This window comes from Equus caballus, chromosome 10, assembly GCF_041296265.1.
Source record: "Equus caballus isolate H_3958 breed thoroughbred chromosome 10, TB-T2T, whole genome shotgun sequence".
Lineage (NCBI taxonomy): Eukaryota > Metazoa > Chordata > Mammalia > Perissodactyla > Equidae > Equus > Equus caballus.
Window position 1 is genome coordinate 45,000,912 of NC_091693.1, and position 21,107 is coordinate 45,022,018.

The 21,107-nt window shown below is 37.8% G+C and overlaps 1 protein-coding gene across 4 annotated transcripts in view; it reads left to right on the forward strand.

The window, feature by feature from the left end:
- The window catches only part of CYB5R4 (cytochrome b5 reductase 4), a 97,132-nt gene that overhangs the window by 67,217 nt on the left and 8,808 nt on the right, over positions 1 to 21,107 (forward strand). For 3 of the 4 annotated variants that reach the window (XM_070223519.1, XM_001499913.7, XM_005596812.4), the window contains exons 11-14: positions 2,604 to 2,744; positions 4,320 to 4,472; positions 7,223 to 7,373; positions 7,680 to 7,766. In XM_070223519.1, coding sequence (XP_070079620.1) covers positions 2,604 to 2,744; positions 4,320 to 4,472; positions 7,223 to 7,373; positions 7,680 to 7,766 — 532 coding nt within the window. The remainder of the gene's footprint in view (positions 1 to 2,603; positions 2,745 to 4,319; positions 4,473 to 7,222; positions 7,374 to 7,679; positions 7,767 to 21,107) is intronic. The other variant, XM_023650752.2, reaches the window with a different exon arrangement.

A 21,107-nucleotide genomic window follows, 5' to 3' on the forward strand; every position in this document is an offset into this window, starting at 1 on the left:
GGCTTTCAGGGGCCCTATGGGCACCCCTGCTGGCTGGGAAAGTATTCACATGTGCACAGTTCTGCCGCTGCCTCTTCTGATGGTTGTGCCAGCTGCTGTGCTTGGTGGACAGAGCTTCTTCATGGGATCCGAGCTGGGGCCACTTGGTGAGACTGCAGCAGCATGGTGGGCACTCCCACTGGCTGGGAAAGTGTTTGCAGATGTGCACAGGACTGCCAGGGAAGGGTAAGGGAGTGGTCACCTATCTCCACCACTTCCTGGGGGCCCCGTTTATCCACCTTCAGATGTAAAACTGTGTGGGTCTCTCAGGCATCCTATTGTACTGTGTGGTGTCCTCCATTGGTCAATGAATGTCCAGTTAACTGAGCTCAAAGTGAGAGAGATAAAGGGAACAGCTCACTCCGCCATGTTGGTGATGTCACTCTCCAGAATGTTTTTTGGAATTATGGCAACTTTTATACGTAAGATGTTGAAATTATGTCTCTGGTGTTAAATAGCAAAAATATTGTGTTAACTCTCTAAAAGGAAAGTCAATAAGTCACTGTAACACGGGTTTCCTTGTTTTAAGTATAATTGAAAAGATACATATTACTCTAGCAAATCCTTTCTGGCAAATGCTAGAGTTGAAATTGTCAAATCTGAAGATGAACCTTTTGATCCAGCAGTAAAGTTATCAGAAGGGCATACACTGCCTTTGATGGCAAGAAAGCACTATGGGTAACATGGGCGCCTGCCCTAGACTCACACTTGGAGAACTCCACAACAATTCTCCTCCAGCCACACCCCTGCCACAGGATGAGGAGCGTACAGGGCCAGCAAATGTCCACCTGGAGTTCACCCTCTTGCCTTCAATATTGCACTGCAGGAATCTGAAACTCCAGGATTCTCTGCCCAGATGGCCCCAAATTCACTTGTATACAGAGAGTGGCCAAGGCTGTCGATGGGGAGAGCAAGTGGATGATCTTGAACATGTGGGCTGGTGTGCCCACATCCACATAAGGCTCTACTCAGTTTCAGGCAGAGCTGGGATGAGAAGAGTAGGGGGCAGGCCATAGTCAGTCACTGGGGGTGCAGCTCTCATTTCTCTGCCATTTTCCTATGTGAAACTTGAAGGAATTCAAAAATCCTAAATTTGTACCTAACCTTCTAGGACATTATGAAGGTATATTTCAAGGTACAGCATAGAACATCTTTTATTTAACAGACATTCATCTATTTTATAACTTTTAAATGTTTAGACATATAGTATGTGAGTCTCTGGTTGTATTCTTACTCTGGGTCCCAGAAAGGAAGGAATAAGGAGATCATTTGAATCTTCATTTCTCCTTGTGGGTGAGTGTATATCCTTTGATCTTTGTCAGTCTAGTACTGGATTAGGTCTTCCAGGATAACTTTAGGGTGGTACCCTTAGCTGTAATCTGGTCCAAGCTATGTCCTGGCTCTAGAATGAGGTGATTTGAATGATGCCCCTTGGTTTTGGTGTGCCATGATGCACTCTAAACTTATGTGCGTACTGAGCTACCATGGAAGCAAGTGGAAGGATTTAGTGACCAGGGTCTTTGGGGGCCAAAAGAGACTTGGAAAGAAGAGAAATTGGATCAAACTGTGGCCAAAATGATTTCTTAGGATTATATGTGAATTTCAGTTTTCCACTAACCATTGATTATTGGATGTTGGGCCTTCAGGTCCTAAGATCTGGAATAAATCTTTCTGTACCTACTTAAATATTTCTAGGCAAAAGAAAAAAAAAGAGAGAATAATTAGGATAAGAAATGCTTTATTATTGTTGATTCCTTTACACCTCTGTAAATGCTGTTTTATAAAAGAAAAGAAATAATGAAACTAGTATCATCAGTCTACTCAGGTATGCTGTTAGTACCACAGCTGGTATGCTGGTATATAGTACCACAAACGTGGCATTTTTAGTTTTTCACTTAATTTATTGTTTTCCAGATAATCAAACTTGCACCCTTAAACATAAAAGTTGATTGTTCGTTTTAATCATTTTTTGACAGTTGTATTCTATAATACATATACACAAACGTAGGCATATGAATGTAGACTTTTCCTGTGTTTATCAAATAAGTATTTTAAAAATTATTTAATAGTGCTAATATTGTTAAACTTTAAGTACTTGAGTTTCAGTACTTCTCTATTCTGTAAGAAAAGACTTTAGAATGTAGATTTTTTGGTTATCAAATATTTTTCACATCTATAATTTAATTATATAGCTGTTAATATAAGGCTCCAAAGAGGGAATTATCAAAACAGTGAATTTAAGAAGAAAGAAATTGGTTTAATTTCTTAGAATGTAATGGTTTCAAAATGCTAGAATAACAGACATGAGGAAATAACACTCATTTTATGAAGTTCATTTTTCAAATTATAGAGGTATTTACAGGTTTTAGAACATAGATAATATCAGTAAATAAAATGAAAAAAATTAAGATTTTCAAAATACTGATGAATTTTGAAAATGTATGGATATTTTAGTGAAATTCGAGCTCACTAGAGCAAAAGCTGAGTCTGCTTTCACTTAGTGGGTCCAGTATTACTTCTTATTTAACTTATTCATCAATAAGAGAAAATGAATCACTCCCTAGGTTTGTTCTACAGACAGTGCCAGTTAATTTCCAAGGAGGATGTTACTCATGATACGAGGCTTTTCTGCTTCATGCTGCCACCAAGCACTCATCTGCAGGTGCCAATTGGGCAACACGTTTACCTCAAGCTAACTATTACAGGTAAGGTAAATAGAGGCTTCAGGGAAACATTTTGATTGTTTATAAGCAGTTTACAGTGAGTACTAATCTCTTTAGGAAGCAACCATTGAGGTTATTAATAAATGTTTCTGGGCAGCTAGATTTAGTGATAGCCAGATTCTAGGTTTGTGGATGCAGCGTGCCTGCATGTTGGAGCTATAGCCGTGCCATATTATTGTATGGAACAGAGAAATTGCCACAAGTTGGAGAGATGGTTCCACAAGCATTTTAGTTTATTACTAACAAAGCCTTATAGGAAAGATGTGAAGGAGTGTACAAACAGTCCTTCGTAAGGACAACTACTAGAAACACATACTAGCATTTCTTAGGACCCAATTATGATTGTCTAATTTATGAAGTTGAATTTATAAAATTCAAAATGGGTGGATGAGTGTAAATGATTTCTTTATATGTGTCACCAATATAAGAAGCTCTATAAAGATATTCCTTACTCTGTGAATTCTTTTTTCCTCATTTTCATCCTAAAAGGACCTCTTTTACCTGTTTTAAATACCCTTATTTATGTCCAGCATTTTCTTGGCCTTTTGAAGCTGCAAAAGGTAACATTCTCACGTCAGTCATAGTATTCCCAGCAATCAGTGTAACAGACTACCAGCCAGGATTTGATGGATATAGTATATTGTGTTGGCACTATTAAAGTTTTTCTCTTCATCATCACTCATGCCAGGTTATCATTCAATAGCTGATATCTTCCCCAGTGCAGTTATTGTCAATATATTATAATTTAGAGATAGATTAATTTTGTGTATGTCAAGGAGCCATGTATAAAATTTTGGTCTTTCAAATGTGTGGTGGCTCTTCTTTCTTTAGAATATGGCTACCTGAACTATAATATGAATTTTTATTAATTATTAATTAATGTTTTGTTGTTTTATATTTAATAGTATTATGTTATATAGTATATAATTAATATATGAATATATTTAAATATTTATTATTAATATATTTGTTAATATTTACTTAATTAATTAATATTATATTCTTAGAAGTAATTGGATCAACATTCTTTTCCTTCAATTACCAAAGTAATATATAATATATGAAAACAATTCAAAATATATAAAGTAAAAAGTGAAATTCTTCCCTTTCTCACACCCAAATGATCCCATTGGCTATCAGTAACCATTGTTAAAAATCTGGTGTATAATTAAAGTTATTATGTAAGTACCTTCTTACATCTCTATGCAAACTTTTGATGCCATTTTTGTTGTAGTCCATTACAAAGTTTATATGTTGATGAAATAGATGGTTGTGTGAGTTTATTGACATAAATCCCTATCACCTTATGCCATACTTAATAAAAAAAGATTGTATTATGGGCAAAGTATTGATTGGTTAAAATTGTTTCAGCACACATAGGATTTGGGTGTATATACTTGTACTATATGCATATAGAACATATAGTTAGAATTATATACATGTTAGATGTACAGTTTTAAATATATCCTGATAGCATCATAAAATTTGTATGTTTCATCTGCATTCAGAGCTTTTTAGATTTTTAGAATTGAATTTCTTTATCGTGACTTTTTCTAGATACTGAAATTGTGAAGCCATATACACCTGTATCTGATTCCTTACTCTCAGAGTTCAAGGAACCAGCTCTTCCCAACAATAAATACATCTACTTTTTGATCAAAATCTATCCTGCTGGACTCTTCACACCAGAACTTGATCATCTTCAGATTGGTTAGTATTTTTTTTAACGTCATTATGTTCTAGATGGGATCACCTGTTAGTCTGTGCTCTGGTTATCTCCTTGTCGGAATCTATCAAATATCTTAAATTAAACATGTAAGCACCCAAAGTCATATTCTCTTTGTCCCACCAAACCTATCCTTACTCCCATATTCCTCATCTTTATTATTTGCCCCACCACTGTTCATTCTTGACCCAGTCCGGAGGCATGTCATCCCTGAGTCTTCCCATTTTCTCCCTCCTAATCCAGTCGGCACTAAGTTCTATTGAGTCCACCTCCTAGGGAAGGTTTAATTTTTCTTTTCTATCCCTTAACCACTGTCTTAGGTCAAGCCTTCATCATTTCTCTCTTGGCCTCTAACTGGTATCTTCCTCCTTCTTATCTGCATTTTCTAGTTCTCTTTCCAAACTGCCCTGAGGGTGGATTTAATTGTGTTGCTCTACAGCTTTGAAAGCTCTGATGGGTCTCCGTTACCCAACTGATTAAGTCCTCTGCATGCCTACAAAGACTTTCACAATCGTTCCAGCATCATCTCTTGCTGTACAAAATACTTGTGCTACTCAAAGGTCCACAAGTTTTCATCCTCATTCATAGTTACATGCAGTTGCCTCCCATAGGATGCCCATCAACTCTTTCTCTACCTGTCAAGTACCTTTTTTTAAAGACCCAAACAAAACGTCACTTTCATTATGAAGCTCCCTCCTCCTCTGAACCCCCAAAAACTAACACTTTGCTCATAGCTCTAGGATAAGAATAAGTAATATTCCTTCTTTATAAGTCTTGAATTTGTTCTTGGATTTCCTGCACCTAGCATGGCAGCTGGCACATAATAGGCTCTCAGTAAATGTACTTTGAAAGAATTAATAAAAGGACTATAATGAGATCCATTAAGATTTAGAGACCCTTTTCCTGTTTCTACTCCTTTTTGTGTGTCTTCAACTTTCCACTGCCTTTTGCCTAACAGTAAAAGTGCTCTTCTCCTTTCTAAGTCAGTATTAGCAGTGACATCAAGGTAACATCGAAGAAGATCGCTAAAATTTGGAAATAAAGAAAATTTTTTGCTTTCTGAAAGGTTGGCTTAGCAATCTATACAGAATGGATATGGTTAGTCATCTTTGGTTACATAAACCAAAATATTGAATATAAATATGAACCTTAAGAATTTTGAAATACCCGCAAATCTAGTGAAGGTGACTCTCATCTTTGATGGACTGACACGTGATTGTAGTATAGTGAGTGGAAATGTAACCAATACTGTTATAACCTGGTTATAGAGATTGTGTGGACGGAGCAGGGTGGAGAGTCAGCCTAGAGCATGGAAAAGGAAAACCTAAAGAAGATAGTGTTTTTTCAGCTTCATCCAGGGGAGCTAGCCATGGCACAAATACTTGTGTAACTTAGGGGGTTGTACCTGGCATGGTAGTGATAACTCATGAAGCCTCATCATGGCCCAAATGATCTACTCTAGAACAGTATCGGCTTCTTTGTTTCAATTCCTTGTTCACCACGTAACTTTTATATGATTTTTTTGGCCTTCCAAATGTTCTCTAACTGAGAATGAGATGCCCTGCATGGGGCGTGTAATGTTCAGGTCACTGGATGCAGATGGCCCAGCTGTAAATCAGTTGCTGTTCTGGCATGCGTTATTTTCTTCTTGTGTGAATTTGATTAGCATCAGGTACCTTGCCTGAGTCTAGTCACTTTTATGACATTGGAAGGACTGGGCTGTGGACAAAAGTTACCAAATTAATATCATTCTTTGAAGCTTCTTTAGTAAACAACCAGCTGACTTTTTCCTGAGGATATTCTGATCTTATGGTCCCTTTCAAACTCTAACAAGAAGCTTCTGTTGCTTTCTAATACTTAATTCATCAATTACTGCAAGATTCTTACTATCCTGCTATGGACAAGAAAGGAAAAATTCAGAGCATGCAAGCATTTAAAAATAAACCAGAGTATTTGAAGTTGTTTTTAAAATATGGACAGCTTTATTTTTATTTTTTGAATTACACTGAAAATTTTTGAAATGTCCTAAAGGCCATTCTCTCATATATGAGTGGTACATAGTGGTTCCGTCAACTGCATTGCAGAAAATGACTTTCTCAACTGTTTTGATTCTAGATTGGGAAGTAGCATGCTCCAAGTACAGTTTCTGATCTTGCTTTGTTTTTATAGGAATTAAATTCAGAATAGCTCTTGTTCTAATTGATAGATGTTCTAAAAGATTTGATGGAGGCGAAGGTAGCACATTTACTAACCTGAGATTTTAGAATACATTTCCATTTCACTTTTGTTCTACTAGTTGTATTACTATGGTTAAGAATCAATATGTAAGTAGTGACTATATGTTCTCCACCCTGAACCTTACGAGACACATATAAATGGACTTTACTTTTGAAGTGCTTATAATTTAGTTTAGCAATCAATACATTATTGATAATTTATGTTTAAATACTTGGCAGTAGTTTATAAATTAGAGACTCCAGATGGTTTGGGAAAATAATGTTGGGAAATGAGTCTAATAAAACTGCATTATTAATTTGATTGTAATGATATGATCCAGACATACTTGGGGGCCTAAGGAGTATTCCTAAAACCCCCTTCATACCTTAAAGACTGAGATGTAGTCTGAAAGTTATGCTTTCATCCTGTTACTCACCAGTGTTCTAAATTTAGCTAGGTTAACCTTCTCAGTTTTCTTGATTTTTTTTTCTGATTTAGTTTATATTTCATTGTTTAGGAGATTTTGTTTTCGTAAGCAATCCTGAGGGCAATTTTAAAACATCCCAGTTCCAAGAATTAGAAGATCTCTTTTTATTGGCTGCTGGAACAGGCTTCACACCGATGGTTAAACTACTGAATTACGCTTTAGCTAATATACCCAGTCTCAGGTAAGTAATTTTATCTTTAATTACTACTCTTTGTGAAGTGGTTAGATTAGTATAAGGTATTCTAAATTAATTAAATACTGAGTAGATCTTAATAGACGTGTTTTCATCCCCTCATTCATCATTTCTTATTCTGCCTCCTCCAGTCCTAGCTGTTTTATTAACTTGATTCTTTTGTTTTTGATGCTTTTGGTTACCTAATTGGCACTAAAAAACATTCATGCTGGTGCACTTTTTGACTTTTCCTTTCGTGCATATTTTAAACGTAATTGAAATTGTTCTTTTTAAGTTGTTGTTTTTTCTTTTAAGGAAAGTGAAGCTGATGTTCTTCAATAAAACAGAGGATGATATAATTTGGAGAAGCCAATTGGAGGAATTAACTTTTAAAGATAAAAGGTATTGAATTGTATTAGCCCTATGTTTATATTCTTACATGTGTAGTTAATCTAGACCTTATCTCCTTTGATAGGAGTTTTTAATTGACCAGGAAGCTCCTTCAAAGAAAAATATGAACTAATCAATAATTCTCTAATTGTAAATAATATTAATAACCCTCCCCCAAAGAAATGCAGTTTGACAAGATCAATGTGACATCATATGTGTATCCATAAAATATATACTGGGCTTTATGTTTATGTTATTTATACTAAGTTGAGTTTCATGGAAAATGATCCACTGTGGCTTGGTAATTCAAGATTTCTTGTTATAATGGAGACAGATCAAATAAATTTGGTGAGATGGATTAAGCAAAATTCAACATTTCCTTTACTACAGGATTTCTTAGAGCCTTTAATATGCTAATGTCCATTGCGACTTTTCAGGAGGGGGTTCCTTATGCATTGTTTGCCAAATTCTCTTCATTTTTGTTTGCTTACATTAACACTTATTGACAGCAGCATCAGCAGTGATTCCAGAACACACACTGGGAAATGCTGGTGTAAAAGTTCAAGTCAGGCTGAACTCAGTGGTGGAATGAGGCAGCAAGGAGAGCAAAATGGAAATTTGTCTCATTGGAAAAAGAGCCCCTGCACAGTCAACTGAAATAAGAAGATATTTTAAACAGGCGAATGCCCCATCTCCCCTAGAGACATCTGAAAGCAGTAGGAAAATCTAACTGAATTTTTTAGAATAGTGAATTAGACAAGCTGTCATACTTTCTAAAGCATTTATATAATCATCAAAAACAATTTCTAAGAAATTTAGAACTTCATAAGTCACACAAAATATCTGAAGTAAATATTTATGTTTATGATAGTATGGTATGGATAAAGTTCTACGCCTTTTAAAAGTTAAAGACCTCAGAAACTCAGTTGTCCCAAGGACTCGGAGTTCTTCTGAATATTTTCTGAATACCCTTAATACGGTAGTGGTGTGGTCTCTTCTAGTTTTTTTCTCCCTTTTGTCTCCCATCCTCCTCCTCTTTCTGTTTTTGTAAATGACTTTCACAAATTAAGGATGAGCTGAACTTATTTATCCTTGAAGTATTTAGTCTTCTTACATACTTGAAACATAAACCTAAGAATACTTTATTTAGCTAGTTGTATGGCAGTTTAGAGCATGATTTAAAGAAATACAAATTCCTAAGTTTTCAAGCGTGTTTTTCACTATTTTCAAAGTGGAGAATTGGAAACAGCATTTATCAAAAAGCCTAAAGACCTAAATTCTGGTTTTCATCCTACTCTCCACTAGCTTGAAACTTTATTCAAAAATTACTTAGCTTTGTGGGCCTGTCTCTTTATCTTCAAAATAAAATAATAATGTCTTTCCTCCTCACTCGTGAGGCTGTTGTGAGGATTGGAGACAGTGTAACTGCTTTGGGAACTGTGAAGCCCTACCTCAGATACTTGAATTGTGGTTCTAGAGGACTTCTGTGTACATGCATTTCATTTATGTATTGACTGTGTGAGCCCCTGGTTTCCTAAACAAACATTTAAAAGAATTTAAACAGCATAGCTAGGCTTTTTTAGCTAGGTTTTTTAAAAAAGTATTTCTGGCAGTTTTTTGTTTTTTGTTTTGAGGAAGATTATCCCTGAGCTAACTGCTGCCAATCCTCCTCTTTTTGCTGAGGAAGACCAGCCCTGAGCTAACATCCATGCCCGTCTTCCTCCACTTTATATGTGGGACACCTACCACAGCATGGCTTGCCAAGCAGTGTCATGTCTGCACCCGGGATCCGAACTGGTGAACCCCGGGCTACTGCGTGCACACTTAACCGCTGTGCCACCGGGCTGGCCCCTCTGCCAGTTTTTTGCCCAATGTATTCTTTAAGATAGTTCCCTTGTACAAGAAAAATCCATTTACTATTATTTTAATGAACAGACATTGTACTTTTAGGCTATTAATAGGAGTTAAACTTGATTTAAAAACTAATTGGTAAAAAGGAATGTGTTGACTGCCTCTGAACATAAAGTGTCTGTTAACAAAGTCAATTGTGTGTTTTGTTTTGTTTTGTTTTGTTCTGTTTTGGTCTACGTAATTTGGGTTGGTGGAATTGCGTAGGCTGGAGGATTGAGGAGGAGGAAGGGCCCCTTTTTTTTCCCTTCTGGATGACAGGCTCTAACAGCACTCACGAGGTGAGTGGTACACTCCCGCTGGCTGAGAGAAGTGAGAGCGTTCTGACCTCTGGCCTGTGGGTAGCCGCCCTCTTCCGCTTCTTCTCTTTTTCTTCTTGTTCTCACCTTCTTGCCCCTGTGCTCCTTCTTTCTCGACGCCCGACCCCTGTCTCCTTTCTCTTTCCGCAGACAGGCCTCCTTCCTCTTTCCGCAGACGGGCCTCCTTCCTCTTTCCGCAGACAGGCTCTCCTTTTTGAGGCTCTGTTGGCCCTGACTTCAAGCATTGTATAATTTATGCTCCCTCGAGACTCCTGGTCAGGCCCTCACTTGAAAACAAAAACGCCATGCTTATGTAGACGACTTTGGAATATTTATGAGAAGTTTACCCTATTCTGAGGCTTTTTGCAGATATAGGAGAAACCCAGCCTCAGAGGCTGGTTGATGGGTTTTGTGGTACTGTTGGTTGTTGAGTCCCATACGTAAAAGGAAAGTAAAAGTTCAGATTTAATATAAGGTAATTTTAGTCAGTCACATCTGTATTTTAGTTAGCACTTAAGGGCACTTTCTTATATATTAAATCACCCTTTCCTACATCTTGACTCTCCTATATCACTTTCAGTTTTAGTAATAAACTTTCTGATGACAAAATGTGACAGCTGAGCACATCTCCCTGGCCAAATTATTATTGTGAGTATATAAAAAAAATTCTCTTAAATTTTGTAGTTAAAACAAATGAAATACCCTACTCTCTGTAGAGTTAGCTCTCAGCTTTCCACTCAATCCTTCGTGGAACATGGAGGGATAGAAAGGCCCGGTACTGAGGCTGGTATGTGATCTAATGTTTTCATTTTCAGCAAGCATGCTATGCTTGTCCTCAGAATTTATCTAGATAATATCATTAGCAAATGAAATTCTTAGACATGTCATTGTATAACAGAACCTTGTTAACCTTGTGACCTTGGGCAAGTTACTTGATCTGACTGAGTCTCAGTTTTTCTACCTGTAGAACAGGGACATCAATACGCATGTCATAGAATTGTTTGGGTACAAGGGTCAATGAGATAGTATATATAGATGCCTAGCCCCCAATTAGCATATTTGTAACACTCATTCATTCGTGAAATACACGTGAGTTTCTACCGTGTGCCTGTATACAGGGGTACAACAGTGAACAGGGTGTTGTGTTGGCTTATTTTCTCAGGCAATCCAGGGAATGTATCTCTTACCCACGTTGCTAAACTTAATAGAATTGCAAAAAATAGGTATACCATGAGTACTTTTTTTGAGATATTTCTATTTCAATTTAGTTTTCATGTCACTAAGTATGAAATTTGAACAGAAAAAAGTTAGCTTACTTTAATTTTATCCAAATATGTTATAACTTGACTGTTAACGCCAATAGTTAGGACTCAATTCACAACATTCCAAATCTAGCAAAATCTCTCACATTTATTTTTCTTAAGAAAAATGAGAGAAAACACAAGGCAAATATGTACAGTAGCAGATGTAGCTAATTACTATGTAAACTGGAATCCAAATTAAATTTCACTTCTCTCTCTCTTAATTACTGAGCAGTGTTATGAAGCTTAGTTGACTCAGTCTTCACATGGGTCCATCTCCTTCCGTCAGTAGAATGCCCTGGCTCTGTGAATTCTCTGCCTTTGCAGAACTAGTTTTGAGGAGGCTGACTTCAGGACAACATTTTATAATATGTAAATATAACAAGTATTTTCCTTCCCTTTCAAAGCAGTTATTTTTGGAGAAAATAACCTTATTTTAGTAAAGCTAGTAGCACATCTCTTTGTATAAATAGTGGAACTTGTTGATTTTCTGATTTTTCCCCCGTTTATAAAATTAATACATATTTACATAGAAAAACTATAAGGGAAGAAACCCTCCAATAATCCCACCATGCTATCTTTCCATTCTCTCTCTCTCTCTCACACACACACATATTTATATGCACGTTTTTGTTTTGTATTTTTTAGATAATGTAGGTAGTCATACTGACTATACTTTTTATAACTGCATTTTCTGCGTAGTGTATTGTATGTATTCTACATATAGAATACTTTAAACCAGTGGTTCTCAACCTGGAGTGATTTTGTCCCTACACCCCGTCCTCCCACCCCACTGCAGGGGATATTTACATCTGGAGACATTTTTTATCATCATAACTGAGGGCGCCTAGTTGATAGAGGCCAGGAATGCTGCTAACATCCTGAAGTACACAGGACAGCCCCACAAAAAAGAATTATCCAGCCCAAAATGTTAGTGCCAGCTGGGAAAACCTGCACAGTACTGTGATTTTTAATAGCTGTGTTGTATTCAGTCGTGTAAGCATGCCATAATTTACTTAACCAATCCCCTGCTGTTTGACATAGTGATTACAAGTGGTTCTGTACCTCTCTAACTGTGCAGGATAAAAATTCATCAGAAGAATCGCTAAGTCACAGTGTACCAAGGCTGTTGGTGCATTTTGACAAACAGCCTCTAGAAAGGCAAAATATCAGCGCAGAACATTGTTCCAGCACACTTAAAATTGTTAGTGTCGTTATTTTTCTCCTAGAAAGGATGAGGTTAATGGTTGGGGCACAAGGGGAAGAGAAAAAGAAAAGGATTCCAAGCAGCAAGGGAGTGGGCGCAAAGAATGGGGAAGGAATTAGACACCAGTTATGGGCACCAGCAGACGTATGCAGCACTTCAGGCATCTGTGAGCTCACAGTTTGCAGAACGTGCTTAACGCTGAGAAGAGATAAAGAATGAGTACGACTACCCCCTGGGGAGAAGTTCTGAAGTAGAGCAGGGACCTGAAGTCTGTGCCTTGAGAGGAACGAATCACGCGCTGTTGAAGTCTAGGGAGAGGAAAGAGGATTCTATTTGTGTAAGGGTGGGGATATCAGAACTTCATGGAAGAAGGGGCTTTTGAGCTGGGCTTTGGGAAACAGCATTTCTGTGAACAGGAAAAGAAATTTGGGTAGTAGGATTTTATGAGTAAAAAGATCTGAGGGCCAGTTTGTTGACTGCTTTAGCAAAAGAGCAGAGTCCAGTTTTGTTTTTGTTGAAATAAATATAGTGCATGAAGGAGAACAATGTGAAATAACTTTGTGAAAATAAAACCATTAAATCTTATATCCATATTAGAAGGAATCTTAGTGGTCATCACTTCTCATCCTCTTTTTTACAGTTGGAGAAATAGGGTAGGCTAAAATCAGGTGATGAAACACCTTGAGTGTAATGCATATATTAAATAAATATGTCCTAGATGGAGATGGGAAGTCCCAGCAATATTCGGCAGCTCATTTCCCTTTGTTACTGATGGGCTCTGTAGATAATGACCATGTTTTTGTACTCTGGTGTCAGTATTGGGACTAGCACTGTATTAGTCCCATTTAAGGTAGCAAAAGCCAGTATTCTAGAAGCATAAGTACATTGAAGAATATGCCCAACCCCGTTCTTTTGCCCCAGCCTGTGATACACTCAGATATATGGGCCCCTAACCTGGACCCTTATACCACTCCCTGTTCCTCCAAGATGTTCCTCAAACGGCGTGTTTCTTGAAATATGTTCCTTGAAATGTTCATGTGTTTCCCCCCCAAGGGTTCTATGATTAAAGAAGTTTGAGAAACAGTGTGCACCATATTACCTTCTTGAAATTTTACTCTGAACTTAGCATATTCAAGCCTTTGAGAAATTCTAAAGAAATCTGCTTAACTTTTTTAACCCAGTAGTCCTAAATTTACTTGATAGGTTAGCTTTTTCATGGAATGCCACTAACATCTGGAAGAACACGAGCGTTGCATCAGATTTCATTTTGAGAAATGTTCCCGTAATATGTATATTTTATCAAATTTTAACCCCTAGCTGTTTATCTTGTGCGCTATTTTTCCCACGAGCAAACAACAAGTTTTCCTGCTGTTTTCTAGTATTTTCTTTAGCTAGAGAAACCAGGAAAAACTGGGGCCCCAAATGCTCTGAAATACTGTTCGGTGAGCAGTGAGGAACACGGAAGCTTTTTAAGCAGAGTTGCCAGACTGGATTGGGACTTTTAAGGAGAACGAATATAGCAATGATGTCAGATAGCTTAGGGCTAAGGTTTTAGAGCAGTATTTTAGACAAGAGGTATAGGGACCTGACCTGGAGGTGTGGCAGTGAAAATAGGAAGGGAGGGGACAGGGGCAGGAACTACGGAGGAGGTGGGTGTTAGAGGCTCATGGGCTGGAGGAGGAGGGAATAAGTTGGGTGAGTGCAGGCTCTGATTTAGACTGAATGAATACATCTGTATTTCCAGATTTTTAAATCTCAGATCGTTATCAGTCTGCTTTACATAATTTTTTTGGACAAACTTATTTACTTCCACACAGGCATTCATCAGAAGCAGGCCTATTCTCTCTGTCTCTTTCTCCTTCTTGTTTTTATGTTGATTTGCACTTTATGGATTATCTAAATTTATTTTCAGGTAACCTTTTCAAGAGTTCTAGTTCTTTCTGGCACTTTTGAAATCATAGAGCAGAAAGGAATTTCAGGACGTTTACCAGCATGCGCCATAATGCCTCAAAGCTGTAACTGTTTCAGACAGTAAGTTGGGCTTCATTCAGAAAAATCTAGAAGTTTCCACAGCAACCATCTATATCTTGATATGGTATAAGAAATCCTTCATTAAAGTATTCTTGAGTCTTCGCTGGATTGCCCCTCCTCCAGTTTAAGCTCTTTTCTAGTCCTGTGAAGAAGGAGATAAGCAGGATAGCAGCCTTTACAATATCCTTAAAAATTGCATCCATGCCTCCTGCCTGCTTTTTCCATTGAGTGCCCAGAAGGCAGACCCCAGGGACCACCTTGTGAATAAATACAATCATGAGAAGTTTATACCGTGTGTGTAAGGATCTCAAGTTATGTTTCACCCTTTGCTAGATTCCTGCAGAAAGCATGCCACTGATTAGGCTTTTTTTAAAGCATCTCATTAGGAAAACTGTGAATTTTTACAGATGACAGGGATGCCAGTATTGCCTCTTATATCTTAGTGGTTTTATTCCAGTGGTAGACTTGTGGACATAGAGGCAGAGGAGACGTTTATTTTCAATTTAACAAGACAGTTTCTATCTTTTATCCAACTGTCTACATAAAATTGGAAATTTCTTCAAGTAGTGGTTCTGCAGCTGCTTTTAGATCCCCTTTGGTAATCTGATGAAAGGTTATGGACCTTCTTTCCAGAAAAATGCGCTTATGGATTCACGTACATTTTATGTGTGATTTCATAGGTGCCAGCATATAGCTTTGTTCTTCTAAGTGAAATTTTTATTTTTAGCTAGTATGGCTTCTTTGTAAATAAATTCCTTTATTCACTTAACAGGTATTTTTATAACACTTATCTCGAGCCAGGCCTGATACGGTATTGAACAAGAGAGACAAGGACCCCACCCTCACAGTAAACAAATATCACATTCCAGAATTATCTAAAACTATCTTAAGTGCTAGGAAGGAAAAATAAATTAGTGAAAGAAAGTATGTGGGGAGGCAGTTTTGTATAGGGTGGGTTAGTATTGCTGCCAAAACTAAATGGGAACCTTGAAGGTAAGAAATAAAACATTCTACAGGGTTTTTTTTTTTTTTTTTTTTTTTTTGTAATTTCATCCAATTCTTTTTTTTTTTTTTTTTTTTTTTTATTTATTTATTTATTAATGTTATGATAGATTACAACCTTGTGAGATTTCAGTTGTACATTTTTGTTAGTCATGTTGTGGGTACACCTCTTCCCCCTCCGTACCCTCCCCCCACCCCCCCTTTTCCCTGGTAACCACCGATCAGATCTCCTTATCAATATGCTAATTTCCACCTATGAGTGGAGTCATATAGAGTTCGTCTTTCTCTGACTGACTTATTTCGCTTAACATAATGCCCTCGAGGTCCATCCACATTGTTGTGAATGGGCCAATTTCGTCTTTTTTTATGGCTGAGTAGTATTCCATTGTGTATATATACCACATCTTCTTTATCCAATCATCAGTTTCTGGGCATGTAGGCTGGTTCCACGTCTTGGCTATTGTAAATAATGCTGCGATGAACATAGGGGTGCAACGGACTCTTGAGATATCTGATATCAGGTTCTTAGGATAGATACCCAGTAATGGGATGGCTGGGTCATAGGGTATTTCTATTTTTAACTTTTTGAGAAATCTCCATACTGTTTTCCATAGTGGCTGTACCAGTTTGCATTCCCACCAACAGTGTATGAGGGTTCCTCTTTCTCCACAACCTCTCCAACATTTGTCGTTCTTGGTTTTGGATGTTTTTGCCAATCTAACGGGGGTAAGGTGATATCTTAGTGTAGTTTTGATTTGCATTTCCCTGATGATTAGCGATGATGAACATCTTTTCATGTGTCTATTGGCCATATTCATATCTTCTTTTGAGAAATGTCTGTTCATGTCCTCTGCCCATTTTTTGATCGGGTTGTTTGTTTTTTTGTTGTTAAGCAGTGTGAGTTCTTTGTATATTATGGAGATTAACCCTTTGTCGGATAAGTGGCTTGTAAATATTTTTTCCCAATTAGTGAGCTGTTTTTTTGTTTCAATCCTGTTTTCCCTTGCCTTGAAGAAGCTCTTTAGTCTGATGAAGTCCCATTTGTTTATTCTTTCTATTGTTTCCCTCAACTGAGGAGTTACAGTGTCCGAAAAGATTCTTTTGAAACTGATGTCAAAGAGTGTACTGCCTATATTCTCTTCCAAAAGACTTATTGTCTCAGGCCTAATCTTTAGGTCTTTGATCCATTTTGAGTTTATTTTGGTGTGTGGTGAAAAAGAATGGTCAATTTTCAATCTTTTGCATGTGGCTGTCCAGTTTTCCCAGCACCATTTGTTGAAGAGACTTTCTTTTCTCCATTGTAGGCCCTCTGCTCCTTTGTCGAAGATTAGCTGTCCATAGATGTGTGGTTTTATCTCTGGGCTTTCAATTCTGTTCCATTGATCTGTGGACCTGTTTTTGTACCAGTACCATGCTGTTTTGATCACTGTAGCTTTGTAGTATGTTTTGAAATCGGGGATTGTGATTCCGCCGGCTTTGTTTTTCTTGCTCAGGATTGCTTTAGCAATTCGCGGTCTTTTGTTGCCCCATATGAATTTTAGGATTGTTTGTTCAATTTCTGTGAAGAATGTTCTTGGGATTCTGATTGGGATAGCATTGAACCTGTATATTGCTTTAGGTAGTATGGACATTTTAACTATGTTTATTCTTCCAATCCATGTGCAAGGAATGTTTTTCCATCTCTTTATGTCATCGCCTATTTCTTTCAAGAAAGTCTTGTAGTTTTCATTGTATAGATCCTTCACTTCCTTGGTTAAGTTTATCCCAAGGTATTTTATTCTTTTCGTTGCGATTGTGAATGGGATAGAGTTCTTGAGTTCTTTTTCTGTTAGTTTATTGTTAGTGTATAGAAATGCTACTGATTTATGCACGTTAATTTTATACCCTGCTACTTTGCTGTAGTTGTTGATTATTTCTAATAGTTTTTCTGTGGATTCTTTGGGGTTTTCTATGTATAAGATCATGTCGTCTGCAAACAACGAGAGTTTTACTTCTTCGTTACCTATTTGGATTCCTTTTATTTCTTTTTCCTGCCGAATTGCTCTGGCCAGCACCTCCAGAACTATGTTGAATAGGAGTGGTGAAAGTGGGCACCCTTGTCTTGTTCCTGTCCTCAGAGGGATGGCTTTCAGCTTTTGTCCATTGAGTATGATGTTGGCTGTGGGTCTATCATATATGGCCTTTATTATGTTGAGGTACTTTCCTTCTATACCCATTTTACTGAGGGTTTTTATCATAAATGGGTGTTGGATCTTGTCGAATGCTTTCTCTGCATCTATTGAGATGATCATGTGGTTTTTGGTTTTCATTTTGTTGATGTAGTGTATCACGTTGATTGACTTGCGGATGTTGAACCATCCCTGTGTCCCTGGTATAAATCCCACTTGATCATGGTGTATAATCTTTTTGATGTATTGCTGTAATCGGTTAGCCAAAATTTTGTTGAGGATTTTTGCATCTATGTTCATCAGTGATATCGGCCTGTAGTTCTCCTTCTTTGTGTTGTCCTTGTCAGGTTTGGGGATCAGAGTGATGTTGGCTTCATAGAATGTGTTAGGGAGTTCTCCATCTTTCTCAATTTTCTGGAACAGTTTGAGGAGAATAGGTATTAAGTCTTCTTTGAATGTTTGGTAGAATTCTCCAGAGAAGCCGTCTGGTCCTGGACTCTTATTTTTGGGGAGGTTTTTGATTACCGTTTCTATTTCCTTACTTGTGATTGGTCTATTCAGATTCTCCATTTCTTCCTGATTCAGTTTGGGGAGATTGTAGGAGTCTAGGAATTTGTCCATTTCTTCCAGGTTGTTCAATTTGTTGGCATATAGTTTTTCATAGTATTCTCTTATGATCTCTTGTATTTCATTGGTATCTGTTGTGATTTCTCCTCTGTCATTCCTGATTTTATTAATTTGCGATTTCTCTCTTCTTTTCTTGGTGAGTCTGGCTAGGGGTTTGTCAATTTTGTTAATTCTTTCGAAGAACCAACTCTTTGTTTCATTGATCCTTTCTATTGTCTTTTTTGTTTCCATATCGTTTATTTCTGCTCTTATTTTTATTATTTCCCTCCTTCTACTGACTCTGGGCCTTGTTTGTTCTTCTTTTTCTAGTTCTGTTAGGTGTCGTTTGAGGTTGCTTACGTGAGCTTTTTCTTGTTTAGTGAGGTGAGCCTGTATTGCGATGAATTTCCCTCTTAGGACTGCTTTTGCTGCATCCCAAATGATTTGGTATGTCGTGTTCTCATTTTCATTTGTCTCCAGATAATATTTGATTTCTTCTTTAATTTCTTCAATGATCCATTGTTTGTTGAGAAGCGTGTTGTTTAGTCTCCACATTTTTGCACCTTTCTCTGCTTTTTTCTTGTAGTTGATTTCTAGTTTAATAGCGTTATGATCAGAAAAGATGCTTGATATTATTTCAACTCTCTTGTATTTATTGATGTTTGCTTTGGTTCCCAAAATATGGTCAATCCTTGAGAATGTTCCATGTGCACTTGAGAAGAATGTGTAACCTGCTGTTTTTGGATGAAGTGTTCTATATATATCTATTAAGTCCATCTGGTCTAATTTTTCATTTAATTCTATTATTTCCTTGTTGATTTTCTGTCTGGATGTTCTGTCCATTGGTGTTAATGGTGTGTTGAGGTCCCCTACTATTATTGTATTGTTGTTGATGTCTTCTTTTAGTTCTATTAAGAGTTGCTTTACAAATTTTGGTGCTCCTGTGTTGGGTGCGTATATATTTATAAGTGTTATGTCTTCTTGGTGGAGAGTCCCTTTTATCATTATATACTGTCCCTCTTTGTCTTTCTTTATCTGTTTTGCTTTGAAATCTACCTTGTCTGATATTAGTATAGCGACACCTGCTTTCTTTTGTTCATTATTAGCTTGGAGTATTGTTCTCCATCCCTTCACTCTGAGTCTGTGTTTGTCTTTGGGGCTGAGGTGTGTTTCCTGGAGGCAGCATATTGTTGGATCTTGTTCTTTGATCCATCCTGCCACTCTGTGTCTTTTGATTGGGGAGTTCAATCCATTTACATTTAGAGTGATTATTGAGACGTGGGGACCTACCACTACCATTTTGTGTCTTGTTTTCCGGTTTTCTTCAGTTTCCTTTGTTTCTCGTCCCATGGTTTAATCTGTTCTGATGTAGAGCTGCTACTCTCTGTTGTTGTCCTTCTACTTATCTCCTCTGCTCTTGGTTTTGTAGCCCCTTTCCTTTTTTGGATTTTTCAGGAATGAGGGTTTTCCTGAGGATTTCCTGAAGAGGAGGTTTTGTGGCAATGAACTCCCTTAATTTTTGTTTATCTGGGAAAGTTTTTATTTCTCCATCGTATTTGAAGGATATTTTCGCTGGGTAGAGAATTCTCGGCTGTAGGTTTTTGTCCTTCAGATTTTTGAATATATCATTCCACTCTCTTCTAGCCTGTAAAGTTTCTGCTGAGAAATCTGCTGATAGCCTGATGGGGGTTCCTTTGTAGGTTAGTTTCTTTTGCCTGGCTGTCCTTAATATTTTCTCCTTGTCGTTGACTTTTGCTAGCTTCACTACTATATGCCGTGGAGTTGGTCTTCTTGCATTGATAAAGTTTGGAGATCTATTGGCTTCTGTCACCTGAAGATCCATCTCCCTCACCAGATTTGGGAAGTTCTCAGCCATTATTTCTTTGAATAGGTTTTCTGCCCCTTTCTCCTTCTCTTCTCCCTCTGGTATACCTATAATCCTTACGTTGCATCTCCTAATTGTGTCTGATAATTCTCGGAGAGTTTCTTCATTTCTTTTAAGTCTTGCTTCTCTCTCCTCCTGTGCCTGCAACAATTCTATATTGCCATCTTCCAAATTGCTAATTCTTTCCTCCATATTATCGGCCCTACTGTTCAGAGCATCTAGATTTTTCTTAATCTCCTCTATTGTGTTCTTCATTTCCAATATTTCTGTTTGGTTCTTCTTTATCGTATCAAACTCTTTTGTGACATAGCTCCTGAACTCGTTGAGTTGTCGGTCAGAATTCTCTCTTAACTCAGTGAGTATTTTAATGATGGCTGTTTTGAAGTCATCATCATTTAGGTTATATATCTCATTTTCTTTGGGATTGTTTTCTGTGTATTTGTTACTTTCTTTCTGTTCTGGAGATTTAATGTATTTTTTCATATTGCTTGATGATGTTGATTTGTGCCTCCGCATGGAGATAGAGTTTAGTTGCTCCTTTCACTTGTTTCAGCTGCTGCGGTGGGGGGAGCAGCTGTTTATACTTCACCAACCAGGAACCCTGTCCGTAGTTGCTAACTGGGCCTGGGCCCCTCTTCGTAGCCACAGTGGCCCTTTGGATTCCCTCCTCTGCCGTGGGGGCCGTCACGGGGGGCTTCAGGCTGCAGGGGCCTACTGTTGTTGCCCACCTAGATGCGCTCTCTCCTTGGGGTCTGCAACGGTGTTATGGGCTTTTCCAGCGGCCAGGGGTGGGATCACTTATATTTGTCGCTCCGTTGCTGTCGGCACCCACCAAATCTCACTTGTCCTCTATGGGTCGCAGGAGAGCTATTGGCATCTTCTACAGTCTGTGGTTAGTACACCTAGCTATGCTGCTTTTGCCCTGGGGTCTTCCAGCCTTGTGGCT